The sequence below is a fragment of the Antedon mediterranea genome, chromosome 5 (assembly GCF_964355755.1).
Source record: "Antedon mediterranea chromosome 5, ecAntMedi1.1, whole genome shotgun sequence".
NCBI classification, from domain to species: domain Eukaryota; kingdom Metazoa; phylum Echinodermata; class Crinoidea; order Comatulida; family Antedonidae; genus Antedon; species Antedon mediterranea.
The window spans coordinates 20,637,969-20,655,649 of NC_092674.1; the positions used below are offsets into that span (position 1 = coordinate 20,637,969).

The window sequence follows — 17,681 nt, forward strand, 5'->3', positions numbered from 1 at the left end:
ACCATAAAATCTTAACTTAATCTAATAATATATCATGATCGACTGTATCAAACGCTTTTGATAAATCAAGGAAAACTCCTAGTGTGAACTCTTTATTCTCAATAGCGTTTGTGATTTTTTCAATCGATTGTATTAAAGCATGATTAGTTGAATGGTGTTGTCTAAACCCATACTGTGTTTTACTCAGTACGTTATATTTTGAGAGGTAACAAATCGTTTGATCATACACAATCCTCTCAAATATTTTGGAAAAAAAGGGTGAAATGGAAATAGGCCGATCATTATTAAATTTCTGAGATGACACCATTCTTAAATACCGGGATAACTTTAGCAATTTTTATATCAGCCGGGACACAGCCCGATGATAATGACGTATTAATAATATGCAATAAAGGTTTTAAAATAAACGGGGAAGCAGATTTTATGAGTTGGGCACTTATACCATCATGGCCAGGAGAAGTATTCTTTGTGTTTTTAGTCGCGTGGAAGCGACTCTATAGTTCACTATGTCGGTCGGTCGGTCTGTCTGTCGGTCTGTCTGTCGGTCCGGTATCACTATGCGTTTTATCGCTTTCTGACCTTATCTTGATATCAGTTTAATCTAGCTAGGTCAATTTTTTCACAGTATATTCCTCATGGCCAGGAATCAATGTGGTTATGTTTTCACGGTGCGCAATAAAAAATTACGCGGTCTACGCACGATTTAACGAAATCACGTTTGTAATCATATCTTCACAACCATGAATCACAATTAAATACAATTTGGTACTCATAAATTTCAGGGCATAAATCATCATATGGCAATACAATTACGTGCGTAGCGCATGTAACGCATGCGTACGCGCGCTTTACATTTTCAAAATTTATTTTCGATGAAATAAGAGTACATTTCAGGCAATTTTAAGCGTTTACAAAATTGCCATGAGTGCACATATTTTTGCGCGCGCACTGCGCGTTAAATGTTATTGCGCACTCTTTTTGCCCGATTTCTGTGTTCTTGACTTACTTTTCAACTCGAAATTACGTTATACGAGCACATCGAAAGTGACAGGCTACGCACGTGTAAATTAAAAAAAATAAATGTTTTTAAACATTTCAACATTTTTAAACATGTTCAGTAATTTCGGTCAGTATAGTTCACTATGTCGGTCGGTCGCTCTGTCTGTCTGTCTGTCGGTCTGTTAGTCGCGTGGAAGCGACTCTATAGTTCACTATGTCAGTCGGTCGGTCTGTCTGTCTGTCGGTCTGTCTGTCGGTCTGTCTGTCTGTCGGTCCGGTATCACTATGCGTTTTATCGCTTTCTGACCTTATCTTGATATCAGTTTAATCTAGCTAGGTCAATTTTTCACAGTATATTCCTTATGGCCAGGAATCAATGTGGTTATGTTTTCACGGTGCGCAATAAAAAATTACGCGGTCTACGCACGATTTAACGAAATCACGTTTGTAATCATATCTTCACAACCATGAATCACAATTAAATAAAATTTGGTACTCATAAATTTCAGGGCATAAATCATCATATGGCAATACAATTAAGTGCGTAGCGCATGTAACGCATGCGTACGCGCGCTTAAAATTTTCAAAATTTATTTTCGATGAAATAAGAGTACATTTCAGGCAATTTTAAGCGTTTACAAAATTGCCATGAGTGCGCATATTTTTGCGCGCGCACTGCGTGTTAAATGTTATTACGCACTCTTTTTGCTCGATTTCTGTTTTCTTGACTTACTTTTCAACTCGAAATTACGTTATACGAGCACATCGAAAGTGACAGGCTACGCACGTGTAAATTAAAAAAATATAAATGTTTTTAAACATTTCAACATTTTTAAACATGTTCAGTAATTTCGGTCAGTATAGTTCACTATGTCGGTCGGTCTGTCTGTCTGTCGGTCTGTCTGTCGGTCTGTCTGTCGGTCTATCGGTCTGTATGTCGGTCCGGTATCACTATGCATTGTAGCACGCGACTTAATGGCTGTTGGCCTTGTTAATATAGTGGTTAAGTTCATGTTCAGTAACAGGCTTAAAAAACATTGAAGAGGTAAAATTTCCCTTTAAGAAAGTTCTGTGGGTGATTTGATCATTTTGACATTCATGCCTAAATTTATTATTTAGTTTTTATCTAATATTAATAAAAAAAAGAGTTGAATGCATCAGCTTTCTCATCATTATCAGAGAAAGTCTCAGTACCCAATTTTATTTTTGTAGGCAAATTGGTAGTCTTTTTCCTACCCATTATATCATTTAGGATTGTCCACGTTTTTTTAATATCTTGTTTATTTTGTTCAAACGGGACCATATAATATTCTTTTTTCCGATTTCTAATAGTAGTGGTTAACTTGTTTCTAAAATGTATGTACGTACTTTTATTAGTAGTGGTGTTATTTTGTTTGTACTTTTTATATAATTTATGTTTTTTAAAGATCAAATGATCAATTTAAAAAGAAATCAATGGATGGCAACAAGATCAATAAAGCAGTTTATAGCAACAGATGTAGCTCCTGATAAAATATAAACTATATGCATTAAACATTGATAATATTTCGTCATCGGTAAGGCGGACAAACTGACTGTATTATTATGACCTTTTTAAATAGAAAGAACGATTACGTTTACATATTATTTACTATTCTAATTACAATATAAATAACGATTGTAAGTCATTGAAAATCAGTGAAATTCCTATTTTATAAATTATAATTAATTTTGTTTACAGGGCCTTTCATAATGCTTGGAGTATTATCAATATCCGCAAATAGTTTTTTTGAATAAACAATATAAACGTTATACCTGGGGTCGGATTTATCAAACTTGCTTAGCTCCCCCCCCCCCCCAAAAAAAAAATAAAAATTATCGTCTTAACTTTGCCTAAAATCCTTGATATTGCATAAGTCGGATTTATATTAATAAACAAAATATTTGCTTAATTTTTCTCAAATATAAAACAAACAACACCCTCATTCCTTAAGATGAAAAATATCTTCTGATCTTTTCTCATTTCTGCAACAGAAATAAATCTTTTCTGACATTTAACGTTCGGAAAAGCTACGCTCGGTTGCTAAGGGTCACTGTCATTGATACGAAAAAATAAATGTTGATGTTAAGTTTAGAGCGAATGATTTTCGTATGTATTTCCGACGTGCTCTTATCTTTCTCTAAGAATTCGCCCTCTCTTGTTGGGATTAAAAATGAGTAATGACGCCACCATCGCTAAGAGAAAAAAGATTTTTCGCCATAGGACAACATTTGCTAAGTTAAATTTACCTAAGACAATTGTTCTGCTAATAAGACGGGTTGATAAACAAGCCTAAGTTATTTTCTTAAGCATTTCTTAAATATTTCAGTTAATATTTATAAATGCCAACCCTAGAGCTAACCTGTTCAATATTGATGCATTAAAGTGTATAATGCACTGTTCTGTTGTTTTGCTTTAAGCAATGATGGCAACGCTATACATTATTTTGTTATATTATATCCTGTTTTATTTCCAATATAAATAATAAAATAATAAAAAAGTTTTCACTGCTTTTCTGCTTTATGTAGAAATACCCATGATGATGATAATAGTTGAGTTATTGGTTGTTGAAGAGCCTGGAATGTTCGTAATGCCTTTATTCTTCTTTATCTTCTGGCAGAGAAACAGTCAATATTTGAAAGAATCTAGTTACAAAACCTGAAAAAAGATTCAATTATTTCTAATTCATTTGAACTTACTTATTATTTATTAAGGCCTTCTTCTAGGATTTTCTAGGATTATCAGTTCTTTGATTTGTTATGGAATGGTGGAGCGTAGACATATCAACGGATTCTAAGACAATATTTACTTATTCGTTATATTGTGTATGAAACCCTACCGCCATTGTAAATATAAACATGTAAGTCAAGACGAATTACCGTACCAGATATCTTTCCGGCGAGTGCCACTTTGGTTCTCGGATACACGCCCAATAGATAAGCGGGTATAACAGTCATGGTGAGAGCTAAGCCTACCAATGCATCCATGGGGGCAGATACAGCAGCCAATATAATGCCACCAACATACGTAACTAATGCTATTATTGGAAATGCGATAGGAACCTGCAAGAAAGGGAATATCAATGTTATAAATCTGAGAATAAGAAAAATCATTCATTCATTTACACATGTTTCGGTTCACAGAAATATTGAATATATAGATATGTTAAAATGAACTAGTGCTTTGACAGTAGGCCTTAAACAGTTTTAAAACTGTTAGACATTATCAAAAGAAAGATTTACATAGTTTAAATAAGTAGTGCAAGACCCCTAAATGATTTAATTATCAGAAGTGACTTATCAATTGTACGTACCTTGAATGGTTTGTTGATATCCGGTCTGAACCATCTCAAGACAAATATTGTCGATAATGCCAATCCATCACAACAAGTACTAACAAACCCCAGATACGTGATTAATGTCCAGATATCGAAAAACAGATAAGCCAGTATCAAAATACACTGTAAATAATAACACATATACCGTATTGTATAATATACAGTATTAACCATCGTCCTTACATTGTTTACCTGGGATTACAACTAGGTGTAACAAACGACTAAATTATGATTAAAACCCACTTTGTCATCCAAGATTATAAAAAAAAAACAAGGATTTATAAAATCAAACATAATTAAAATCAGTTTTAATTAAGTTGTTCACTACCAGGTTCATTGGAAAAAATGAATAAAAACTAGTAATGATTTCACTTAATATTGAAAAAGACAAAAGTTAAACCCCAATTACATTTTTTTTCAGGTAAATAATTTTTGGCAATCCAATTTTATTTTGTCATTATGTGATTATGTGCCATTAAAATGGTACATTCAACAACAAAAGTTCAATTAGTTATAATAGTATCTGTTTCTACATACACATATTAGGATAGATCCGATTGGTGTCTTGTACTTAATACTGACCAGCGCAATTGATTCTGGAAACATTCCGTCCCGAGCAGTTGCATAAAATGATCTAAAATAGTAGTAAGGAATAAGTCAAATCGCACAGCATACAAGTACAATGCTTTTAGGCCTATATTTTACTGATCTCTAAATTGATCGGGAATACGCGAGCACAAACTGTGTACACGTAAGCTGTTTTAAATTATTTGTGTAGTGGCTAAGGTGATTGCACAAAATGGTATTTAGACAACGCCACGGTGCCATGATTAAATTTATATTGACTGAAAATGTGTATACAATTTAAAAAAAAAAGCAACTTTATTACATGAAATGAACCATTGTATCTGGATGTGTATTATCCTTACCTAGGTGCCGACAGGAATCCGGCCATGGGCATCGCTGACAGTGACACTAAAATAGGTATTATCCAACGAAAAGAACCGAGTGTCTTTTCTGAAAATGTCTGAAATATTTGAAACACCATTTTACCTGTTCAAGTTTAATATATGGTTTATCAAAAAGCACAATGGAAAATACAGTGTCAAAAGTGACATTGCTTTTTTACCAAATTGCTGTGATACAATTAAAATTATGTTAAGCTGTCACACAAATGTACTGATGGGAAGCACACGTAAAACATTTTGATACAGAAAGAAAAAAAACAATATAATTACCACAGCCACAGCATTTGAAGCAAGCATCTCATTGGGAGTAAGCACAGCAAAATAGGCAACGTTTGCAAATATATAAAGAAAGATTACCATAACAATCGAAATTATGGTAGCTTTTGGAAAATCCCTGAAATAAGAATTTACAGATACGATTATAATTTGGTAATTAACACACAATACTGAAATCATAGATATGTTACAGTACCATATTTTTCTTATGATTAACAGTACACAGGCCTTTAATTAGAAATGATAGATTTGCTTCTAATCGGCATTTTGGATGCTACTGTGTTCGATGTCGTATATATATATACCCAGGAAGAGAATGTAGATTCTGCCTAACACTGTTGAAACAACTAAAATTCAGATTTTGTCATATCTTTTTACTAAAGAGTTGTTATCAAATCCTGTTACCTCTTCAAACTTTCGAATAATATGAATGTACTAAGATAATTACTGTACCTCTTAGGATTTCTGAATTCTTCTGTCATTGCCATTATATTATCTCTGAAAGAAAAATACAAAAACACGTGACTAATCTTGGCCAATACCATTTATCTAACGCCATATAAATAACACTGTTAGAAGCATCAATCAAACATAATTATATAAATATGACTATCTGTAGTTCAATGACTGGATACATTGATTTTCATCCTAGACGTGCAACATTTCCAATACGTATATGGGAAATGCTATTAATTAATGCTAATACTATATAAACTATATAAACTTGAAATGGGGTAACCTGAGTCTTACCCTCCAGCATATGACCAGATTGCAGCGTAATATGCCAAGCCAATTTTTGTCCAATTAACATTTTCAAATGAATTTTCAAAGTTTCCACTTTGGTCACCTATGAAAAACAGTTTTTAGAATATTACAGGCCTCGTGATAATAGAATGACCGATTGCGTTTACTTTGAGAATTTGTTTATGTGCATCGTATATTTTGATTGAGAGCAATTCATTTACTCGTTATAATATACCAGTACGGAAAAATAGTACCAAATCAACTATCGTGAAACATAAAACAGCTTATAGTGAAACCGAAAAGATGTCAGTTTTAAGCATAATATAGATAAATAAAAAACTAAATCACAGTGTAACTAGACTAATAATAATAACGATTACCGTTTATACATAAATATACCAATCCAGTGGTGATGATAATAGCCAGTGCTAGAATCTTTGCCGCCATTAAGAAGTTAACAGTTCCTTTAGAGACACGAACACTCACCGCATTCATAAAACCACACAGCACTATAATAACAAAATACAGTACATACATACATTCGTTAATAAAAGACAATATTATCATCAGACTGTGCAGTACAATACGGACACTGAGTTTGTTCTAACCATTAAGCAGATTTTGCATAAATTATGTATGGTGAAAATGTATTATTAGTTGTTAAAGTTACGTTTTTTAAAAATTATTTAATACTGGCTGGTGGTGTCATTCACCATTGACATTGTGTTGAATGATATATTAAAGGATATTAATAAGTTTTTCAACATGTTTTGAAAGCTAAGAAAGATATTATGTATGGTCGAAATTGTACAGGAATGAGTATGTCTAACTGAACATATTCTACTAAATTGTAGAGGCGTACATCCTCCCAAATAAACAACATTTTTATTAGAATTGAAGAGTCACCAAACCACTCTGTACCCTACCCTTCAGATAAAAATGTACCCAGTTAAAAATTACCGTCACGTCATATGTGATGTTAATTCCTATAGGTGTAGAGGAGAATGTATGAAATGCATACGTTTTTTAGTTTGGCCCTGAAGCCCGTAGTAATACTGCACGAAGGACCGGAGATGGTATATTCAATCTTAACTGGTCAGTGTAATCATTAACACATCATATTGATGATATTAATAAGCCATATAAAATACCTCTGCTTAATGATCATGTATCGAAAAATGCATTATAAATATTTTCAGTGTGTAATAATAAGTTGAAATTGTAGTAAACCCCTATCCGTTCCATTTAAAAAGCGAAGAACACGCTTCTTTTTTTAGTTACGTTGGTGTCTGTTGCCGTAAAACAGTGCTATTATATTGTTATGTATGTTGTTTTGTATCTTAATATACAAATAAAGAATGTTTATGAGTGTATTGGTACAAATAGTGCCATGAGTTAAATGATGAAAGGTTATATTTTAACGAGGCGGAGCCGAGTTGATATATAACCTTACATCATTCACCAAATGCTATTATTTGTACCATTACATGAATTTAAATGTTCATTACTTGTTTTATATAACATCTACTTAAATTCCTGTCATTTGAATTAAATAAAATGTAGGCCTAGCCAAGAAGCCTACATTTGATTCACATTTAGTAAAAACAGTAACACCTGGTTTTTGATATTTGTAAATATTATATTTATATGGACTTTATAAACACACCTACTGTAGTGTTAATTATGTCAACAAACGATCAAACAATCCTAGGCCTAGCAAGGCTAAAACGTCTAGCCTAGGCATAATTTACTATATAGCTAGGCTGAAAGGCAAAACGTCGACAGGAAACTTTTCTTGGCCAATTATGTTTTTTCCAACGATTCCACGTAGAGATTCGATGTAGAGATGTTGCCATTATTTAATCAAAATCCTATAAACGATCTAAAGGTAATTTAAATGCCTTTTTAATCTAAATTATTACATATATATCTCTCCAGAAATGTACTCTCATGGCGAAACCAGTCATAACATTCAAATCGCGACGAAAGTAAAACATAGGTGGGGCCATTGTATTTCAAAGGCAATAGTATACAAAAAATATTTTCCAAACGCGTACACGAAAAAGTACTATTAAACGATCGTTTAATAGTGCGTACTATTGCACACCATGTGACCCACAATCGTCCAATCAAATAACCGGAATTTAATTATGTGTTATAATAAATAATGAATAATTAATCAGATGTGTGTGGGAACAAAATACCACAGCCATACAACGGTCAAATCTGAACATTTTTCAGTGCGCCTACAATGACAAAGGTTGCCAGGCGTTCTAAATTAAGAGAGTCTTAAATGAGATGACGATTGGTTTCTGCTTGGACGCAACGTAAGGACGCCTGGCCAATCACGACGAAGTGTGTCTTTTGACTTGTCACATTCGTTGTGCCTATACTGTACGTCGTGTTGCGTACAAGTAGGAACCAAGCCTAATGAAGAAAACATCACAACTTACTAGTTATTAATAGAGATACCAATTTTAGAGAAATTGGTGGAACATCACAATTTTCAAAAAATGGTGTTAAGATGTATTCGGAGAAAGTAAGAGTCCGAATTACCATTGATGCCGGATGTCGTACACAAAAGACAAGCCATTGGAATGTAAATGCTGGAAAGTCACCATAGATTTCACGAAGGTAATGGTACTGACCGCCAAGCTTGGGCATCGCCAATGCTAACTCCACCCAACATAAAGAAGAAAGGATTTCAATTATTCCACAGAATATCCATACAAAGAAAGAAAGTCCAACGGATCCAACATTCTGGAATACTCCTTTAGGCGAGATAAATATTCCAGAGCCTATAATTGATCCTATCGTTATTGATACAGCATCCAAAAGGTTAAGTTGAGGTAGGATTCGGTGTCTCTCCGATTGAATATTCGTCATTGTGCCACACACTGATAGGCCTAATGTAGATCTTCCAAATTAAAATCAACTGTATTCTACTTCCTGAATGCATGTCCTTATATTAGAAAAACATAAAAAATAATAGCTTTCTTTTCAAGGGTGTTGCCAATTTCTGAAATTGTATCAACATAAAATATAATGTACACAAATTGTATGGTTTGTTTGAATCATAATAATAACAATGGACATATGCAACTTACTGCAGTGACTTGATTTGGATAGTATCCTATTTTTTATATATAAGATATGCGTTAGTGTTCCGACATAGATATTGTTATTTTTAAAAAGAACAAAAAAATACAAACCATAAAATGTAAATTGTTCTATTTTCACCAAATTATTTTTTTTCCATTTCACGAATGTAAAACATTCAGTTTTGTTTATAATACACTGTTACTGTTACAAACAACACAGAAGATATCAGAATAGTTCATAATATTTCCTTGTCAATTTGATGAACTCGGAAGTGTAAATGTCTTGTTATCATGACTTTCTGGTTTTACAGTTGGTTTTTAGTATGTGCCGTCACCTCTTGCCTAATTTTCAATTCGTATTAAAGCATAGCTGCTATTTTTACGGCATATTGTATTTGGCTATGTAATGCTCAATGTAGTTATAGTCATTAAAAAAGTAGTTTTTTTTGTGCTGAATTGAATCGAAATTAATACAATTATTTCTTATTGGGAGCCTTTTCAATCAGTAAAGATACAGGTATTAGTGTAATCAGTTACTAATATACAAATTCACATAAACATTCAGAATTTGTTTTATATAACATTTAAATAGATTCTTGAATCCAAAGATTCCGTAGGCGGCATTTAGAATCAAAGTAATGGCATTGACATTTTTTTTTCGTATTCGAGAAGATTTTTTTTTTGTACACATCAAAAAAGTACTATTTAACGATCGGTAAAATGTGCATACTATTACACGCCTTATGACTCACAATGCAGGAATTTATTTAAATGTTATATAACTATAATGCTGCTGCATGATAATCACTATTATCATGTAACAATATAACAATAATGCGCTGATATTGCAGCATTATTTTGCCCAATAAAATCGGAAATTCTTTTCCGTATACTGTATGCATGTCAGATTAAAGATGGTAGGACCTGGCTTCCAGCTTCATTATACTCAACATGTTTGTTTGAGAATCCATTAGAAAGGTAGAAAGGTAGAAAGGTTAATGAAAGGTGTAGCTGGCCAGGAGAAACAAGGAGTATTATGGTGTAGCTTTGGTTGCAACATCCGTCACCAGCAAACAATGGTGCACGGCTGCAACCAGTTTTGCGACAAGATAATTCCAATTCTACTACAAGGAAGTTCCTTAAATATCCGTGTGTTGAGTGTATGTTCATGCCTCTAGACGAGAAATGTTCATTTTAAATGTTTGAAACAGGATCATAAGAATGTTAGTGTTGTTTTATGAATCAGTAATTCTATCAGTTTTAACATTTTGCAATAGCTTGGTTTTACAGTCTTGATAAACAAAGTATGAAGAGAAATTCAGCTTACAGTTAGTAATAACGCTAAATGCATTGTTAACAGTGCCGTAAGTAAACAATTTAAAGTAATTATGTCGGATGAGTATCAACCTCTCTACCACGACTACCTTGTATTTAGTAAGTCAGGGCGTGTATCGAAGATGGAAAACCAATTAGATGAGAAACTCATTTCTCTCAACTCCAATGAGGCAATTAAATGAAACATGGAAACGTTGATAAATTTATTCAATACCTTTAAACACACCAAACTTGTATTGTACTTGTATTTTATCTGTATTTTGTGTATTTTAAAGGATGTGTTTTCGAATACACAGTAATTTCAGCGTAAACAAATGGCGATTTCAAATATACGTACCGCATGACTATAAAAAATGTCGATAGGTGTAACTATCCAGAAGTTTTTATAAAACTGTATCTCTTGCTAAGAGTCACTGTCAAATATTGATAAAATCTAGCCCTGGAGTTAAAATGTTCAATATTGATGCCTTAAAGTGTATAATGCACTTATATACTGATTTTTTAAGCAATGGCAATGCTTTAAATTATTTTGATATACTTTATCCTGCTATATTTTCATTACCCTAAGTTTTCACTGTTTTGTCTGCTTTATGTAGAAATACACATGATGATGATAACATTGAGTTATGGGTTGTTGAAGAGCCTGGAATGTTCGTAATGCCTTTATTCTTCCTTATCTTCTGGTAGAGAAACTGTCAATATTTGAAAGAATCTAGTAATAATACCTGAAAAAAGATTCAATTTTTGATTAATTTGAACTTACTTATTATTTAATAGGCCTTCTTCTAGGATTTTCTAGGATTATCTGTTCTTTAATTTGTTATGGAATGGGGGAGCGTAGGCATATCAACGGATGCTAAGACAATATTTACTCATTCGTTATATTGTGTATGAAACCCTACCGCCATTTTCAATATAAACATGTAAGTCAAGAAGAATTACCGTACCAGATATCTTTCCGGCAAGTGCCACTTTGGTTCTCGGATACACGCCCAATAGATAAGCAGGTATAACAGTCATGGTGAGAGCTAAGCCTACCAATGCTTTCATGGGAGCAGATATAGCAGCCAATATAATGCCACCAACATACGTAACTAATGCTATTATTGGAAATGCGATAGGAACCTGCATGAAAGGGAATGTAAATCTGATAATAAGAAAAATCATTCATGATGTATTTTCGGTTCACGGAAATATTGAAATATAAAAGGTAAGGTAAAACTAACTAGTGCTTTGAAAGTACCGTAGGTCGTAAACTGTTTTCACTTATCAATTGTACGTACCTTGAATGGTTTGTTGATATCCGGTCTGAACCATCTCAAGACAAATATTGTCGATAATGCCAATCCATCACAACAAGTACTAACAAACCCCAGATACGTGATTAATGTCCAGATATCGAAGAACAGATAAGCCAGTATCAAAATACACTGTAAATAATAAATGTTTATGAGTGTAATGTTACAAATAATGAACAAAAGTACTATTTAACGACCGTTCAATAGTGCGTATTATAGAACACCTAAATAAATTCCTGTCATTTGATTGGACGATTGTGGATCACTTGGCGTGCAATTGTACGAAAAATTCCTATTGTGTACTTTCGTTGCAATGTTATATTGTTATGACTGGTTTAGCGATGGAGGTACATTTTTGGAGAGATATATAATATGTACTACTTTAGATCAAAAAGCATTTAAATTGAAAGACAGCAATACGAAATTTCGACAGGCATCTGGAAATTATCTAAGCTAATTATGTTTTTTCTTACGATTCCACGTCTTGTGGAGATGTTCCCAATAATTAATCAAAATCCTAAAAACGACCTGAAGCTAATTTAAATGTCTCTCTAAAAATGTACCTCCATCGCCAAACCAGTCATAACAATAACATTCGCTACGAAAATTGGTGGCGATGTTGTATTTAAAAAGTAAAAGTATAAAAAAAATATTTTCCAAACGCAAACAGATTTTTTGTTGGTACACGAAAAAAGTACTATGAAACGATCGTTTAATAATGCGTATTATATAACACCTATATAAATTCCTGTCATTTGATTGGACGAATGTGGGTCACATGGCGTGCAATAGTACGCACTATTCAACGATCGTTAAATAGTACTTTTTAAAATAACTAGAATTTATTTAGATGTTATATAAAACAAATAATGAATGTTTTGTATTCGTGTAATGGTACAAATAATGGCACTTGGTGAATGATGAAAGGTTATATCAACTCGGCTTTGCCTCGTTGATATAACCTTTCATCATTCACCTCGTGCCATTATTTGTACCATTACACTCATAAACATTCATTATTTGTATACTATTGCATGCCATGTGATCCACAATCGTCCAATCATAAGGACATTTATTTAGGTGTTATATAAAATGGTATATTCAACAACAAAATGTGATTATTTATAATGCTTGTTTCTACATACACATATTAGGATAGATCCGATTGGTGTCTTATACTTTATACTGACCAGCGCAATAGATTCTGGAAACATTCCGTCTCGAGCAGTTGCATAAAATGATCTGAAATAATATTGAAGAGTAGTAAGACATAAGTCAAATAGCATAGCATACCTCTAAATAAGTACAATACCTCTATATAAGTTGTAGGTCTATGTTACTAATCTCTCAATTGATCGTGAATACGTCAGCAAAAACTGTGTACACGTATACTATTTTATATTATGGCCTGAAGTTTTTGTGTAGTGGATAAGGTGATTGCACAAAATGTTGTGTAAACAACGTCACGGTGCCATGTTTAAATTCGTATTGATCAGGTTCTATTAAGTGAAAGATATTGAAAATATGTATGCAATTTAAAAAAAAAAAACCTTATTACATGAAATAAACTACTCCTTTGTTTGATCACCTAGGTAGGGGTCCGGGACCGCGACAGAACGACAACGGATGGGGACCCTCCAAAGAAATTGCATTTTATTTGTCAGGAATGTGTATGATTTATTTCTTTTTTATTTTTAAATGCGCCTTGAGCACTCTGGAGTGGTATGTGCGCTATACAAATCTTATTATTATTATTATTATTATTATAAACCATGTATCTGGATGTGTATTACCCTTACCTAGGCGCCGACAGGAATCCCGTCATCGGCATCGCTGACAGTGACACTAAAATAGGTATTACCCAACGAAAAGAACCGAGTGTCTTTTCTGAAAATGTCTGAAATATTTAAAACACAATTTTACCTGTTAAAGTTTATTAAAATGGTTTATCAAAAAGCATAATGGAAATACAGTGTCAAAAGTGACATTGCTTTTTTACCAAATTGCAGTGATACAGTTAAAATCATGTGAAGCTGTCACGGAAATATACTCATGTGAAGCACACATAAAACATTTTGCTACAGAGAGAAAAAAGCAATATAATTACCACAGCCACAGCATTTGAATCAAGCATCTCATTGGGAGTAAGCACAGCAAAATAGGCAACGTTTGCCAATATGTAAAGAAAGATTACCATAACAATCGAAATTATGGTAGCTTTTGGAAAATCCCTGAAATAAGTACAATTTACAGACACGATTCAAATTTTGAAATTAACACACTTGCTTATCTAGGTGAAATCATAGATCTGTTATAGTATCTTTTTTTTCTTCTGACCAACAGTACTGTAGGCATAGAATTTCCAATTAATTAGATATTATGGGTTTGTTTCTAATCCGATTAAATGGCATGTTGGGTGCCTATTTGCTCGATGTCGTATATATATACCCAGGAAGTGAATGTAGATGCTGCCTAAGACTGTTTAAAATTCCGATTGTTCCATGTCTTTTTACTAAAGAGTTTTTATAAAATCCTCTTATCTCTTATGAATTTACTTGTTTTTCAGAAAATTACTGTACCTCCTAGGATTTCTGAATTCTTCAGTCATTGCCATCATATTATCTCTGAAAAAAAAAATACAAAAGCACGTGACTAATCTTGGACAATACCCTTTATTATAACATATACATTTGTTTATATAACAATATATAAATTTGACTCTCTGTAGTACAATGACTGGAAAATTGATGTTCTTTTTAGGCGTTTATGCTATGCTATTCATACCAATACTCTAGTCAATATCAACTTGAAATGGGGTAATCTAAATCTTACCCTCCTCCATACGACCAAATTGCAGCGTAGTATGCCAAGCCAAGTTTGGTCCAATTAATATTTTCAAAGGAATTTTCAAAGTTTCCATTTTGGTCACCTAGGAAAAATACAACAGTTTTTAATGTGATTAACTAACGAAGAAATACGTCATATTACAGGCATAATGCTAATATAGAATGACCGATTGTGTTTACTTTGAGAATATTTTTTTTTTTTACTATTATAATTTTATGCGCATCGTATATTTCGATGGAAAGCAATTCATTTACACGTTATAATAGTAAGATACGTAACATGTCACATAGTAAGACTAAAATAGTACCAAATCAACTATCGTGAAACATAAAACAGCTTGGGTGAAACAACCGAAAAGATGTCAGTTTTAAGCATACTATAGATGAATGAAACCACCATTTAACTAGAAAAATAATAATAACAATTACCGTTTATACATAAATATACCAATCCAGTGATGATGATGATAGCCAGTGCTAGAATCTTTGCCGCCATTAAGAAGTTAACAGTTCCTTTAGAGACACGGACACTCACCGCATTCATAAAACCACAAAGCACTGCATAACAATTATAAAAAAAAATAATACATTACATACCTACATATATAAGTGCTTATATATTTTTTAAAACTGGCTGGTACCCTACCCTTCAGAAAAAAACTTGTTGTAAGTGCCAAGTTTATATATTAGGCACTGGCCTCATACCGTCACGGCATACGTGTTAATGTTAATTCCTAGGTATAGAGAGGAGAAGGCAGGAAATGCAGCTTCCTTTATTTTAAGTTTTGCCCTGAAAACGTTAACAATATAACTGCATGAATGGCCGAAGAGGGTATATTCAATCTTAACTGGTCAGTGTAATCGTTAAAACATCAGGTTGATGATATTTAATAAGCATAATATTAACCCCTGGTTAATGATCACGTACAGAAAAATGCATTTCAGTATGTAATAAAAACAAAGTTGGCATTGTAATACAAACTCCTCTCCGTTTCATTTACAAAGCAAGAAAACGCTTCTTTTTTTAGTTACGTTGGTATCTGTTGCCGTAAAACAGTTTCACTGTATTCGTTATGTATGTTGTAGTATCTTAATATTGAATAATGAATCAGATGTGTGCGGGAACGAAAACAAATTACCACTTATAAATAGCGGTAAAATCTTAATCTGAGCGCGCTTACTATGACGAATGCTTCCAAGCGTTGTAAATAGAGTCTCAAATGAGATGACGCTTGGTATCTGCTTGGACGCAAACGTAACGCAATCATGACATAATGCATCGTCCCAACTGTCACCTGCGTTATGCCTATACTGTACGTCGTACAGTAACAGTAGTAACCAAGCCTAATGAAGGAAACAACACAACTTACTAGTTATTAATAGAGATACCAATTTTAGAGAAATTGGTGGAACATCACAACTTTCAAAAAATGGTGCTAAGATGTATTCGGAGAAAGTAAGAGTCCGAATTACCATTGATGCCGGATATCGTACACAAAAGACAAGCCATTGTAATGTAAATGCTGGAAAGTCACCATAGATTTCACGAAGGTAATGGTACTGACCACCAAACTTGGGCATCGCCAATGCTAACTCCACCCAACATAAAGAAGAAAAGATTTCAATTATTCCACAGAATATCCATACAAAGAAAGAAAGTCCAACAGATCCAACATTTTGGAATACTCCTTTAGGCGAGATAAATATTCCAGAGCCTATAATGGATCCTATCGTTATTGATACAGCATCCAAAAGGCTAAGTTGAGGTAGGATTCGGTGTCTCTCTGATTGAATATTCGCCATTGTGCCACACCTAATGGATTTCTTCCAAATTTAAATCAACTGTATTCTACTTCCTGAATGCATGTGCTTATATTAGAAAAACATAAATAATAATAGCTTTTTCTTTAAGGATGTTGCCAATTTCAATTTCAACGTACATACGCAACTGCATAGAATTGATTTGGATAGTATCCATTTTTGTATATAAGTTAGTGTTCTGACATAGATATTGCTATTTTTAAAAAGAACAAATACAAACGATTGTATGTAAATTGTTCTATTTTCACCAATTGATTTTTTTGTTCCATTTCAAGAATATAAAACATTCATTTTTTTATAACACACTGTTACTGTTAGACACAACATAGAAGATATCAGAATATTTCAAGATATTTCCTTGTCAATTTTGATAAACTCGGAAGTGTTGTAAATGTTTTATTTTCATGACTTTCTGGTTTCACAGTTGGATTTTAGTATGTGCCGTCACCTCTTGCCTGTTATAGCTGTTATTTGTCATTAAATGATTTCGTTCTTTTTATAGATGATGGATAATTTTTCCTTTTCTTTTTGTTGGCAGTTTTGGGTGATCTGTTTTATTCTCAATAAATAAACTGCTAAGTCAAAAGTGCAGTGCAAAATAAAGGTTACCTATTGCTGTTAAAAGCAACCTATTCACAACGATGTTAATTTATAAAATATAATTTATTTATTTCATACCACAATTGACACAAAGCCAAGGATCTGACACTGAGAAGCGTTATTATTTTATCACATTTTACGGCATATTGTATTAGCTATAATACTCAATATAATTTTAGTTATTACAAAAGTAGTGCTTCTTTATGTGCTGAATTGAATCGAAATTAATACCATTATTTTTTATTAAAAAACCGTTTGAATCAGTAAAGATGCAGGTATTAGTTAACAATATACACATCCACATAAACATTCATTATTTTGTTCTAAGTAACATCTA

At 32.9% G+C, this 17,681-nt stretch overlaps 2 protein-coding genes across 2 annotated transcripts; both read right to left on the minus strand.

The window, feature by feature from the left end:
• Positions 1-2,830: 2,830 nt before the first annotated feature.
• On the minus strand, positions 2,831-9,248 carry LOC140049340 (large neutral amino acids transporter small subunit 2-like). The gene is made up of 10 exons (XM_072094211.1): positions 8,797-9,248; positions 6,724-6,852; positions 6,350-6,446; positions 6,053-6,097; positions 5,594-5,717; positions 5,285-5,382; positions 4,893-4,989; positions 4,332-4,478; positions 3,903-4,080; positions 2,831-3,676 (listed from the first exon to the last, which is right to left on the minus strand). The coding sequence occupies exons 1-10, from the start codon at positions 9,227-9,229 to the stop codon at positions 3,615-3,617; spliced, it is 1,410 nt and encodes a 469-aa protein (XP_071950312.1). The 5' UTR covers positions 9,230-9,248; the 3' UTR covers positions 2,831-3,614.
• A 600-nt stretch (positions 9,249-9,848) lies between these two features.
• LOC140048802 (large neutral amino acids transporter small subunit 2-like) lies at positions 9,849-16,750 on the minus strand. The gene is made up of 10 exons (XM_072093591.1): positions 16,294-16,750; positions 15,353-15,481; positions 14,910-15,006; positions 14,657-14,701; positions 14,185-14,308; positions 13,877-13,974; positions 13,223-13,319; positions 12,063-12,209; positions 11,727-11,904; positions 9,849-11,504 (listed from the first exon to the last, which is right to left on the minus strand). Exons 1-10 carry the CDS (start codon positions 16,724-16,726, stop codon positions 11,443-11,445), a joined length of 1,410 nt encoding a protein of 469 aa, XP_071949692.1. The 5' UTR covers positions 16,727-16,750; the 3' UTR covers positions 9,849-11,442.
• Positions 16,751-17,681: the final 931 nt, after the last annotated feature.

Coding starts and splice junctions, on each gene's coding strand:
- LOC140049340 (XM_072094211.1), bottom strand. CDS start 9,229: ATGACGAATATTCAATCGGAGAGACACCGAATCCTACCTCAACTTAAC. Junction 6,853..8,796: donor GGTATCTCTATTAATAACTA/GTAAGTTGTGAT, acceptor TTGTTATTATAG/TGCTGTGTGGTTTTATGAAT. Junction 4,479..4,892: donor TCGGATCTATCCTAATATGT/GTATGTAGAAAC, acceptor TATTATTTACAG/TGTATTTTGATACTGGCTTA.
- LOC140048802 (XM_072093591.1), bottom strand. CDS start 16,726: ATGGCGAATATTCAATCAGAGAGACACCGAATCCTACCTCAACTTAGC. Junction 15,007..15,352: donor GGTATATTTATGTATAAACG/GTAATTGTTATT, acceptor TATTTTTCCTAG/GTGACCAAAATGGAAACTTT. Junction 12,210..13,222: donor TCGGATCTATCCTAATATGT/GTATGTAGAAAC, acceptor TATTATTTACAG/TGTATTTTGATACTGGCTTA.